At 44.9% G+C, this 12,135-nt stretch overlaps 1 protein-coding gene across 1 annotated transcript in view; it reads left to right on the top strand.

Annotated features, from left to right (window-relative positions):
- The window catches only part of UBE2E1 (ubiquitin conjugating enzyme E2 E1), a 76,350-nt gene extending 65,113 nt beyond the window's left edge, over positions 1-11,237 (top strand). Inside the window, exons 4-6 of the mRNA XM_060149519.1 lie at positions 7,414-7,546; positions 9,267-9,414; positions 10,451-11,237. Of these exons, the coding sequence (XP_060005502.1) occupies positions 7,414-7,546; positions 9,267-9,414; positions 10,451-10,548 (379 nt within the window). The 3' untranslated portion in view covers positions 10,549-11,237. The remainder of the gene's footprint in view (positions 1-7,413; positions 7,547-9,266; positions 9,415-10,450) is intronic.
- Positions 11,238-12,135: the final 898 nt, after the last annotated feature.

Here is a 12,135-nt window from a genome sequence, read left to right as displayed (position 1 = left end):
GGAACCCCTGAGGGCCATGGTTTTTTAGGTCTGCAATTCTTTCACTATCCCTAAGGGGGTGTCTTTCAAATTATCTTGAAACTAGTTTTAACTAATTTTCTTTTAAAAATTGTGTCTTTATGTGCATCTGATTTTTTTTCAATATTGGAATGTGAATTTACAGAAGGCCCTGTGGCTTTTTTCTAAAGCAGTTGTGTAAGATAAAACTATAATTGAACGGCTAGCTGGGCAGGATTGAGCTTTCGTGGTGTTTTGATATTTCACCTAATTTGGAAACGTTGTCATATAACCCTAGACAGTGGTACGTATTTTGACCAGCTAATTAAACACTGTTAATCACTATCAGGCCTACAGACCTGTAGTCTGTGTGGGAAATGACTAATCTCTAGAGACTTATCATCTGACATAAGAGAGGTCGTGCACCCACATAGCTGTGGCGCTCTGTAAATCACCCACAGACAAATCTGTTCTCGTGAGAACAGGACTTCGGGGGGCCTTGTGGGAAGGCTTCCTGGGGGACGTGGATCGTGTTGTTTTCGATCCTGAGCTTGAGTTCGTTTCCCTCCCATACGTAGGAAAATGCACCCCCTATTTGGACCCACTCTCTTCCAGAGTAACTGCCTAGACACACAGGATACCACTGATGTGAGTTCTTACCCACGTGGGCACCAGCTTTTCTGGGGAGTACTTTAGGTTGGCCCTTGGCCTAGAAGTTCTTTATGAGGGACAGTAGCCAGAACGGTGTGTGCGACGCAGCCCTGCCTTGTGCTCGTGTGAGGAGGCCTCTCAGAGCTACCAGGAAGGATGCACAGGGGAGTGCCCCAGTTCTTCACAGCGCTGCCCAGGCCGCGTCACTAGCCTGCTGATCGCTTGAGTGAGATCTGCTGATCTTTCACGTTCCTTCTGCCACTCGCTTCTAGGTTATGTGGTTACTGTTTTACGAAGATATGCCCAGGACAACACAGTTTTTGGTTTTGTTTTTATAAAATTCCTCTGGGTGTGTTAAGCAGATCTCACGGAGAAGGCGGCTTTCATTCCCTAGAGCATCTGTCTGTTGAGAGGTGGTTGTGGGAGATGAGGATTCCCTCTGGTAAACTGATAAAATAGATTCATGCTATTTTATCGTATTCTTCTTGAATTTCTCAGGAAAAGGAGAGTAAATTAAGAATGGATTTTGAGTAGTATGCTTTGTTGTAGGGAGCGTAGATGTGATTGTGGATCTCTTCCTATAAGCATTTTCTGAGTTCTGTGTGTACGGTATTGATTTTACAGTCTTAACAGAGCAAGGCATCACCAGGGTTAATACTTGTTTCTTACTGCAGAGAATTACAGACAGACAAGGAGAGAGCTAGATAATACAAATAAATGGTCATCTGAGTCTAGAAGATTGGAAAGGAGAGCTGCTGTCCATTGCCACTTAGTTTCTCCATAGCTGGCTTCTCAAGCTTTAATGCGGTTAGGCATCATTTGGAGTCTTTGTTAAAATGCAAATTCTGATGCCTTAGGTCTGGGGTGGAGTCTGCATTTCTAACAAACACCCAGGGGATGCTGGTGTTGCTTTATTCAGGGACCACATTTTGAGTAGCAAGGGTCTGTAGAACACTAGAACACGTGCAAATCTAACGTTTTTGGTTTTGTTTTGTTTTGGCCGAGCTGCGCCTGCCTTTGCCTTTGGGGATCTCAGTTCCCCCCGACCAGGGATGGAACCTGGGCCACGGCAATGAAAGCGCCGAATCCTAACCACCAGGGAAGTCCCGCAAACCTAACTTATAATAATGACAGCCGTATATGTTGAATGTTTTTTCTGTACCGGGCACTGAGCAGTGGGACAGAGACCAGAGGGTGGGCGCTGGAGTCTGGCAGTAGGGGTTCGAGCTGAAGCTCTTCTCTTTCCTGTCTGATTTTGGGCACATTTTCTCTAAGGCAGGACTCTCAGCCTTGGCGCTGTTGACCTTTTGGCCAAGAGAATTCTCTATTGCGGGGGCTCTCCAGGGCATCGTAGTATGTTGAGCAGCACCTAGCATGTACCCACAAGGCGCCAGTAGCGCCCCCCCGCGCCCCGTCCTGTTGGGACATCCAAAACTGCCTCGGAGGCAGCATCACCCCCCCCCCCCCCCGCCGTGGGGAACCACTGCTCTAAGGCTGCTGTTGAAATGGGGCAATTGGGGGATTTTGTGACGTGCGTGATGCACTTTACATAAGCAACTAGTTTTGCTTTATCATGTCGCTCCTACAGAGAAGAGGAGGAAAGACACATGGATAGCCAGTCCACAGTCTCTGCCGCATCCCGTTTCCCGGGGACTATCGTCGGGTACTCCAAGTGCCAGTTCTTTATTTTCATGAAACGTTACTCATTGTACTGCGGGATAATAGCAGGGATTCCTTGGGATGTTTAGGTGGGAAGAGCCGAGCTGCTAACCAGCTGGTCCTGAGCCCCTCCCCTTTCTCGGGGCGCCGGCACACGCTCCCGGCCTGCTGCTGCGGTCCACACGCTCGCGTGCGGCGTGTTTCTTATCTTTCTGTCTCCGGACCTCTCATCCCTCACTTTTTTCTGGGGTGTGAGACTAGATAACTAAGTCGTCTTTCAGGATTATGCCTAAAAGAACATCTGAGTTAGGGTTTTCTATGTTTGTAAGCAAGGGTCATCTCTCCCAATAACAATTAAAAAATTGATCAGGTAGAAATACCATTTCTTAAAATCGATTATAATTTTTGCCTTGCTTTCAGGATATTCTTTATAAGAAATCGGTGATACCTTTTGAAAACTGAAGTGCAACTTTGGTTTCTAACGGTTGAAATGGAAGCTAAGTCTTTAATAAACTAATACTGAGGATGGGAATGGGGGAGGATGGAGAAAAGCATGATTTTAAGACAAAACACAATGAAGCTTAAACGTTGGCTTGTGCAGTTTTCTTGGAGAAGTCGGTCCAGAGGGCACATTTAGATGCCAGTAGTTAGACTGCTCTAATGACAGTTTTTAAGAGTTGGTTTTATTAATTTCTTTGGATGATACCTTAAATGACTTGTTAATTACTTTTTATACTGTTCAGATTCTATTTAGGACCATATGTGCTAAGCGTTAGTTACACCCGTCAGCAGCTCTGTGCTTCCTGTAGCTCCCCAGAGAGTATCTGGGAGACAGGAGAGCTGCAGCGTTTAGCGGCCCTTCCCAGCGCTCACTGCCGGGAGGCCCTCGAAGGTGGGAGGCCTGGACCACGGTGAGTGCCTGCCAGCCGGCGGGCTTCATACGACCCCCGCTCCCACTGTTGATGGGTCCGTAGGGCATCAGAAACCACTACAGAAATAAGAAAATACTGTGTCAAAAGTAGAAGTTACTATCATTTTTCTTAAAATGTTTACTGCGGCTGTATTTATTTTGACCAGAAGGGAAAAAACAGAATTAAGGGCACAGTTCTTTCTTTTTGCCTTGTATAAGAGTTCTGTGTGTTACACTTTTTTTTTTTTCCCTTGGCTGTTCCGCGACCAGGGATTGAACCCCGACCCTCGGCAGTGAAAGCGCGGAGTCCTAACCTCTGGACCGCCAGGGAATTCTTTTGAAAAATGTTTGTGTTGCAGATAAACGTTATGTCCCTGTTTAACAGAATCTGGAAGGCAAAGGCATGGGCTCGTTTTCCCTTCTCAGTCTCAGCTGCCTGCAGAGATTCCAATCACAGTTGGGTTTCACTGTCTCCAAACAGGGATGTGTATTTTTTGTTGTTGTTCCCATCTTTCCCTTAATGCCTTAAATTCAGTCCCCACATCTCCCAATTCAGAAGTTTCCATCCCTTCTCATCACTTAGACTGATTAGAATACTTCAACTGGTATTTAAAATTGGAGTTACGTTTCTTGTTGTGAAACCAGAAGTATCTTCTGTTACAGGGAGGGGGTTGGAAGGCAGGGGGAGGCATGTGCTGACCTGAGGGGTCCAGCCGGTCACTTTATGGAGGAAGGGGTGGGGTGCTTGGACACACTGCCCCCGGAACAGCCTCACGTAGCTTCTCCCTGACAGTGGCCTTCTGAGAGCCAGGGACTTGTGCCCTCGCCCCCTCCCGTGCCCCCCGCCCCCTGCCATGGGTCTGTCTACTCACCTTCTGGACAAGTAGAGCACAACTTTTCCAGTGAGAATTGGAAGGAAGAAAAAAAAAGCAAAAGTTTTGCAGGCCCCATATCATAATTTTTGTTTTATTCTGTGATTAAGAAAATGCATAAGACAAAAAGCTACGTGGATTCATCCAATAACAGCCTCTGAATAGCTGAAGCTTTTATTCAGGCAGCGTTGCTTGGTCTTTTCAGTGGGTTCTCAGACCCCTCACGGTAACTTCCAAGCCTCCTGGTTGAGGACCCACAGGTTAGGGATCTGTGCTGTGGAATCTCTTGCAGAGCTTTAGCATTTCAACTACATTGGGTATTACTTCACTCATGACTTTTCTTACTATAACCCACCTTCATTCTCCACTTTTTTGAAGCTTATGTTGTGTGCTTGATTCTTGAACTCTCTTTCTCCATACTTTTTTCTGAACTTTCCGGAAGGTTCACAGCCGAACTGAAAGCTGATTACAGACAAGTAGCGATCCTGATTTGGATTTCTAGCTGTATCACAGGTGACAAGCGTGAAATGTTAAAGCTCGCGTTCTCAGCCTGTCGTCCTACTCCCAGTAACCTGTACAAGGGGGTCCCAAATGCAGACCACCTGCTCAGAGGTCCCCAGAGGAGCTTTTTAAATATGTAGATTCTCGGGTTTAAGCTCAGGAGGCCTGGGCTTAAAGGTCAGGAATCTGTAATTTTTAAAGTTCCATAGATTATTTTGATGATGAAATTGCTGTACAGTCATAAAATCTGCTTGTAGTGGCATGTTGTTAGACCTTTGTTCTTCTTTTATCGTTTTTTCTGTACTAAGGGGCCGGCGGAATTGGGCCTCTGCGAACATGTCCCTGCCAGGGTTGGACTGACTTTACTGTTACTTTTTTCTGGGTCTCTCAGCGTCACCAGGCTGACGGGGAAAACAGCATGGCTGCTGATGCGCTAGTGTTCTGGGTGGCCTAGCTTCTGCTCTTGGCCTTGGTTCCTGTCTGTAAGAAGAGGGGTACACAGTAAACGATAGCCTCTTGCCTTTAAGTCTTAGATGCCGTGAGTTCTTATCTAGTTGGATAAGAGAGAATAGTTTGTCTTTTTATCCGCAGCCTCTGTGTCAGTGTCATCTTCATCTGCTCAGTCCACTTTTCAGTTAACTCCAGTCTGGTAATCAGGTATCATAGCTGCATCAGCCATGGCTTGTGGACTTTCTGTTCAAGTACATATGCTGGATGCAGACATATAAGCAGGTCAGCAAACTTCAGATGGCCAAGGACCAGTTCTCATCTCAGGCTGTGAAGCAGCAGCAATCAGAGTTGCATCCTTTCACTTGGAGGGGTTACTGCATGTTTTTAGAGGGAGAGGGTGGGTTAAGAGCGCTCCCTACCTTGCACCTTCTGAGAACTGTGGTCAGATGTCATGCAGAATCGGAAGTCGGGGAGTCGTCTTTTTTTTTTAAACTCGAAGATTGGTGTCTGCATATACGTGTGACTTAATATTAGAGACAGTGTTAATTAAACGAGCTCTCTTCCCATATCTGTCCAGTGTAAAACAGGTTTTTAATAGTTGTTGGGAATACCCATCAATCACAAGGATATATTCAGGGACCATAGTATTTGAGCCAGTGGGAATAATCAGATAACTGGAAACGGAGGTGACAGCTGCCATTTAATGGGAGATTACTGTGGGCCTGTTGTTCTGCAGAGATAGTCATGCCCCCCCCCCATATTATCAGTATTTTAGTTCTAAGAACATTCCTGTGAGGTGGGTGCTCTAAGCTGAGTAACTTGCTCGAGGTCACACAGCCAGCAAGTGCTCAGTGAGTGTCTGAACGATTTCTACCTCTTGACCAGTTTGGGCCCTAACCCTCCTCATTGGCCCCTATCCTTTGTCTGTATCTTCTCCCTCCTTTTTTGCCACAGCATGTTTTCCCCCCGAACCTGTTTTCTTCGGGTTCTCTTTTACAAGCTCATTCCCCTAACCTATGTTGCTGTTGTTTCTCCCACTCCAAATTTCAGGTTGAAAGAAAAAAATCTCTGGTGGGTTTGAGGAAAGTATAGGGCCACAGGTAGGTTTTCTCTTTATCTTTTTTTCCCCCCCTCTCCCTTCCTGTTCATCTCCTCTTTCTCTTAGAAGGACTTGAACCCCATCTCTAACCAGTTAGCAGCAGGCATGTTGAAGGCAAGCAGTTCTTGTCTTGTGCGTTAGGGAACCTTGGCATCTAGCGTCTCTGTCGGGCATGGGCCGTCCGTGAGTGTGTGGGGAGTGGATCCAGTTCACACCATACGTTAGTTGAAAAGAGCCTTGCCTGCTCTGTAGAAATTATGCTGTGTATCCACTGGGATCTACAAGCCTCTCCAAGCGAAGACCTTTTGTTGTTTGGCCAAAACACACTGCTGTCCTCGAAGCGGCTGTTAATAGTTAGGCTTGAGCGTCTCAAGTGAAGCCGTGTCAGCGAAGCCATCCACGCCGTTACCCGTTACCCTGCGCTGTGGGCAGGTCTGTCTGCATCGGCACCGAGACCGTCGCCCAGACTTGCGTCTTCTCTCTCGGTAGCGGAGCTTTACGCTTACTTGTGTGGACAGATGTGTTAGCTAGCCCTCGGAGGTCTTGCTTGTATTTTTGTTTATTAATATGCTTGACTACAGAGCACTCTGTGAGCCGACACAGTGCTGTGGCTACGCGTGAAAAGCGCTGATCTCACGGGTGAGGGTAGCTTAACGTGTAGAGAGAGAACCTGATTGTGGAATCTAATGTGTGCAGAAGTGAAAACTGAATGACTGGTAACTGGATCCTTTGTCCCCCTCCTGCCCCACCCAGCATGGTTTCTGCTGTAAAGAGAACTGCAATCTATTGGACTCCTTTCAGGGTAAGATTATGGAGAAACAAGGACAAGGAGGAAGAGCCCCAGGCAGAGGGTCAGAAAGGAAGCTTTGGTGCTTAAAATGGTCCTCAAAGATGATGTAGCCGTGAGCAAAACTTTGTCACTAATTTAATGAGTTCTGGTGTGCTGAGAGGCGTTTCTCTTTTTGTAAAGTATCGTTTACGTTTACATTTTCTTATGATGTATCAAGGAGAGGGTTTGAGAAGTGAGGGGTTTATTGCTTCTTCACAGTTAAGCGGGCATAGACTGGTTTCAGCGTCCTTTTTTACCATATACTTGACCTAGGGCTTGTTGGAGGCCTGCATCAGAGGCCTGTCTGAAAAATACCTGTGTTTTGTGGAGAGAATCCACACACCAAACAAAAAGGAAGGAGAGGCGACCTTTCCCCCTTTGGGGACACACTGTAAACATGGGGATGCCCCGCCATCTACTCACCTTCTGGTGTATTATTTCACAGCGCTGGTCCCAAAGGCGATAACATCTATGAATGGAGATCAACCATCCTAGGGCCTCCAGGGTCCGTGTATGAGGGTGGTGTATTCTTCCTTGATATCACTTTCACACCAGAATATCCCTTCAAGCCTCCAAAGGTAAGAAACTCCCCCTGATTTATGCTAAAATTTACATACTCCCATGAAAGGTTATTCAGGCTTTTAAAATTGAGTTGTTAATCGCAAAGAAATAGATTTCTGTTATATCTTGACAAATCTCTAAGTACACTTGAACATACACAAAACACTTCTTTGGGTTGACTTTGCCTCTTTTGGCAAAGACCATTTCTAAGAGTACGTGCTTTGTTTTGGTGGGGCTTAAAATCCTGCTAATATTCATAGTAACACAGTCAGCAACCTATAAATAATCCTCTATTTCCCACTCAACAGAAAAAGTTTCTGAACAGATAAAAATGGTGTCAGAATATCCACGCACTAAAGCAGTTAGAGAATCTCCTACCAAACAAGCCTTGGATTCCACTCCTTGTCATCTTCTGGTCTTGTTCAGATCCTGCCCCAAGCTTGCGCTTTCTCGTTCAGGATGGGCAGGGGTAGCTCAGTCACTGTCTCCTGTAACACTCAACACTGATTCTCATTCGCCCAGTCGGAAGGAAAACCTCTTGGGGATGGGGTGGACTGCTAAGGAAAAAGGTACAATTGCAGCCCAAGAGGTGACCGCAAGTCTGTCACTTAAAAAAAAAAAAAAAAAAAGTGGTAAAGTGATAGGGTTTTTTCACTTTTGAATGAGTCAGTGTATTTCACAAATAAAAAGCAGGAGACCAGACAAAGTAACCCAAGTTCGTGGGGCTGTTGATTCGTCTGCTGCTGTGGTCCTTACCCACTTGTAGCTCCTTACCTGTGGAGATTCTGTTTAAGTGAATTCTCTGATTTAGGTAGGCACGATGATCTTGCAAGATCTGATATATAAAGGTCAGAAAAAGCAGAAACAAACCTCATCTTCCAATATATTTTTCAGCCTTTTAGGTGTGTGATCATTGTTTGCTAAGCACTTTGTCTTTATGTACCCACTGTGTGTGTTTGAATTAGATTCTAAAGCTTGCTTTGAGGCCATGTAGTACTACCAGCTAACACAAGAGGTCAGCAAACAATTAGCTGTTCAAACTTGGAAACGTTTGGAAAATACTTAATACATTAAAACTGCTAAAGACGAATTCAAGAACTATACAGGGAACTATATCCGATCTCCTGGGATAAACCATAATGGAAAAGACTATTAAAAAAAGAACGTGGGGCTTCCCTGGTGGCGCCAGTGGTTGAGAGTCCGCCCGCCGATGCAGAGGGCACGGGTTCATGCCCCGGTCCGGGAAGATCCCACATGCCGCGGAGCAGCTGGGCCCGTGAGCCACGGCCGCTGAGCCTGCGCGTCCGGAGCCTGTGCTCCGCAACCGGAGAGGCCACAACAGTGAGAGGCGCGCGTACCGCAAAAAAAAAAATGTATAACTGAGTCACTTTGCTGTGCAGAGATTAGCACAGCATTGTAAATCAACTATACTTCAACTTAAAAAAAAATACTGAGGTTACCTTGCTTTTTGTTGATGGATATTACTTTTTAAATGAAATTGAAAATCCCTGAGATTGTATCGGTGAACACTTTCTAATCTCAATTTCATGAAATAGTCTCTTACCCTATCTCTTATCAGCAGCCTTAGTTAAACTGTTTTAAAAACAGTTCACTTTTTAAAAAGACCAAATGTCTCTTTCTTTAAAAGTTTTAATTAGGACCATTTAATTGAAGAGGCAATTTAGTAAAAAGTTTGTTTGCTGTTCAGATTTCATTTAACACTGTCTTGTTTTTTAGGTTACATTTCGGACAAGAATCTATCACTGTAATATTAACAGTCAAGGAGTTATTTGCTTGGACATATTGAAAGATAACTGGAGTCCAGCACTAACCATTTCTAAAGTCCTTCTTTCTATCTGCTCACTTCTTACAGACTGTAATCCTGGTAAGGTTAATAATTCTTTACCTTGTTTTATTCCTCCTCACCTGGAAAATGGTTATTTTCCACGTAAACTAAGATTTTCTAAAGATAAAGTTCAGATTTTATTTTTGAATGGGCTTTCAAGGGACAAAAACTCATTGCTTTTCAAAGCAAGTTCTTATCAAGAGTTCAATCTACTGGGTGAAAAATGCAGCGGACTTCACCATTACTTGACGTGTTCTAGCAACAAGGTGTTATAAACTGAAGACTTAAAAAGATTGCCTTAGGTTTTTGCATCTTCATTCTCTGCCCTTTACTTTTTTTCCCTTTTTGCGTGTTTCCCATGCAGAAACGGCACGCACACTTGGGAATGTTGTCACCCACCCTCTGCCTGCGGGTCTGCTCAGCACCTGCCCACAACTGCTTACTGACGTGGCGTTGTTTCTCTGCTGCACACTTAGTGATTACCAGACTGTGGTTTCGTCTGGGCCTTAATTTCCTCTTATTAAAGACTTTTTTCCTAGATAAAGAAATATAAATTTAATTACTAAAGATTTTATTTAGGTTTCAGAGGAACACTGTACTTAATCGGAAGTACAGGTTCTGACCTGGCAGCTTTGGGTCTTTGCGGGTCAACAGAGTAGAGAGGTAAATAGCGTTCGCCTGCAGTAGCCCTGAGGCCTTCACAGCGCTCAGTGTCACAGGTGGTGCCATCGAGCAGGTGGTCCTGTGGGCACAGCTGGGTGCTGTTCACTGCAGCCTAGGGCCTTGCGTGTCCCGTGCCCCGACGCGCAGGAGCAACACCCTTCCCGTCGGGGGTGGTGGTCGGGGGAGAGACGGAATGAACTAAGGAGACGGGGCCAGACCACTCTGTCTGGATCAGGATCCCCCTGCATCCATGCTGTTTTTTAAAGGCCAGGAGGAAAAGTATCCCAAATGGTGGAGTGGTTTGATCACAGCTACTCTGTCCATTTCCTTGCAAGCTGTCACTAGCTTATATGCTGAAACTTAACAATGTTCCTTTCCCTTCTTCGAAGTAACGTACATTCTTTTCTTCCAGCCGACCCCTTGGTGGGAAGTATTGCCACTCAGTATATGACCAACAGAGCAGAACATGACAGAATGGCCAGACAGTGGACCAAGAGATACGCTACATAAATTGGGTTGTCACAATTCTCTACATTCTTTGTCTGTCACAGAGAGAGCTGCTTATGATTTTGAAGGGGTGGGGGAGGGTGGGCGTTGGTGAAGAGTAGGGTATTTCTATAACAGATATTATTCAGTCTTATTTCCTAAGATTTTGTTGTAACTTAAGGTATCTTGCTACAGTAGACAGAATTGGTAATAGCAACTTTTAAAACCGTCATTAGTTCTGCAGTATGAGCTGAAATGCAGTACAGAGAAGAATAGACGTTTGGGTTCAGTTGCTTGTAGTCTGTAAATCTGAAACAGCTTAATTTGTACAGGTTACACACCTGGCCATTTATGTAAAGTCCTTCCAAGACTACAGTCTTTTGTTTTAAAAAATTGGAATTTGTTTTCCCTTCTTGGAGGGGAACAGTGATATTTAACAGCTTTTAGAGACTGTCATCTCATATATACAATGGACACATGGCTATAAGACACCATATAGGAAATATGAGTAGTTATGTACTTTATTTTATATGCCAGTCTACTTTCTTGTGAAAAGATAGAGGTTGAATCAGGACTCGGGAAAACCTGTAGTAAAATACCTTAAGCTGTTAACTGTAAGGCGTGGAATAGGAGTTGCTCAGTGGATTGGTTCTATGTTGTGGACTGCCTAAGTCTGCATTTGTTACTGTGCTAATAAACAATATTAAAACCACCGCCTAACGCTGCTGTATTCATTTACTTCCTTTTGCCTTTTTTGTAGTTTCTTTCTTCTTGACAGATCTTTGCTACTCAAACAGCCTAGAGGTAATGCAGACTGTGCGCGCTGGTGTTGTCTACCCAGCACATATGTTAGGATTGGTACGTTACTCTGGATTTATCCAACAGCCTTGCAGGATAGGTGCCTTAGGGAAGGTTAGATAATCTAACTCATGATCTTCCAAAGGCAGAGTTCCGCTGTATCTTCGTCAAAGCATTTTCCAACTTGGAAGCGCTGTGGTGGTAAGTGCGTGCGTGAGAAGTGGGCTCTCATGGAGAAACACCCCCGCCACAGTGGAGGGAGCCTGGCGGGACCTAGGTGCACACACCTGCTCCAGAGAAGCTCGTCCAGGGCCCAGGGCGGAGGTACCTGCACTCTCATGACGCATTTAAAAAGAACGTGGTCACTCTATGTACTAACGGATCTAAGCTGCATTCAGCAGACGAGCAAACTGCAGGATCTATTATATTATTTTTAAAAAACTGTAAAAGTATTTATCCATCTATGTAAAAAAAAAAAAAAAAAGAAAGAAAAAGCAACAAAAAAAAGCTAGAAGCCCAACACCGGGAGAAAAGGCAGGAAATGACCTGACCATATCTGAGTGACAATTGTTTTACCCAAAGAAACATGATGAGAAATTTTAAATAATTCTAAATCGGCTAGTGCGGCCGCCACGTAAGTTAGTTTTCTATCTTTATATACAGTAGTTCTTGGCTTGCACTCACTGAACTGAGCCAATTGAGTTTACTTTTTTTTTTTTTTTGTGGGAGGGGGGCCGCACTGGGTCTTCATTGCTGCGCGTGGGCTTTCTCTAGCTGTGCCGAGCGGGGGCTACTCTACTCTTCGTTGTGGTG

This window comes from Lagenorhynchus albirostris, chromosome 5 (assembly GCF_949774975.1).
Source record: "Lagenorhynchus albirostris chromosome 5, mLagAlb1.1, whole genome shotgun sequence".
NCBI classification, from domain to species: domain Eukaryota; kingdom Metazoa; phylum Chordata; class Mammalia; order Artiodactyla; family Delphinidae; genus Lagenorhynchus; species Lagenorhynchus albirostris.
Note: the sequence above shows the minus strand (reverse complement) of the source record. Positions and strands in the feature narration are given on the sequence as shown.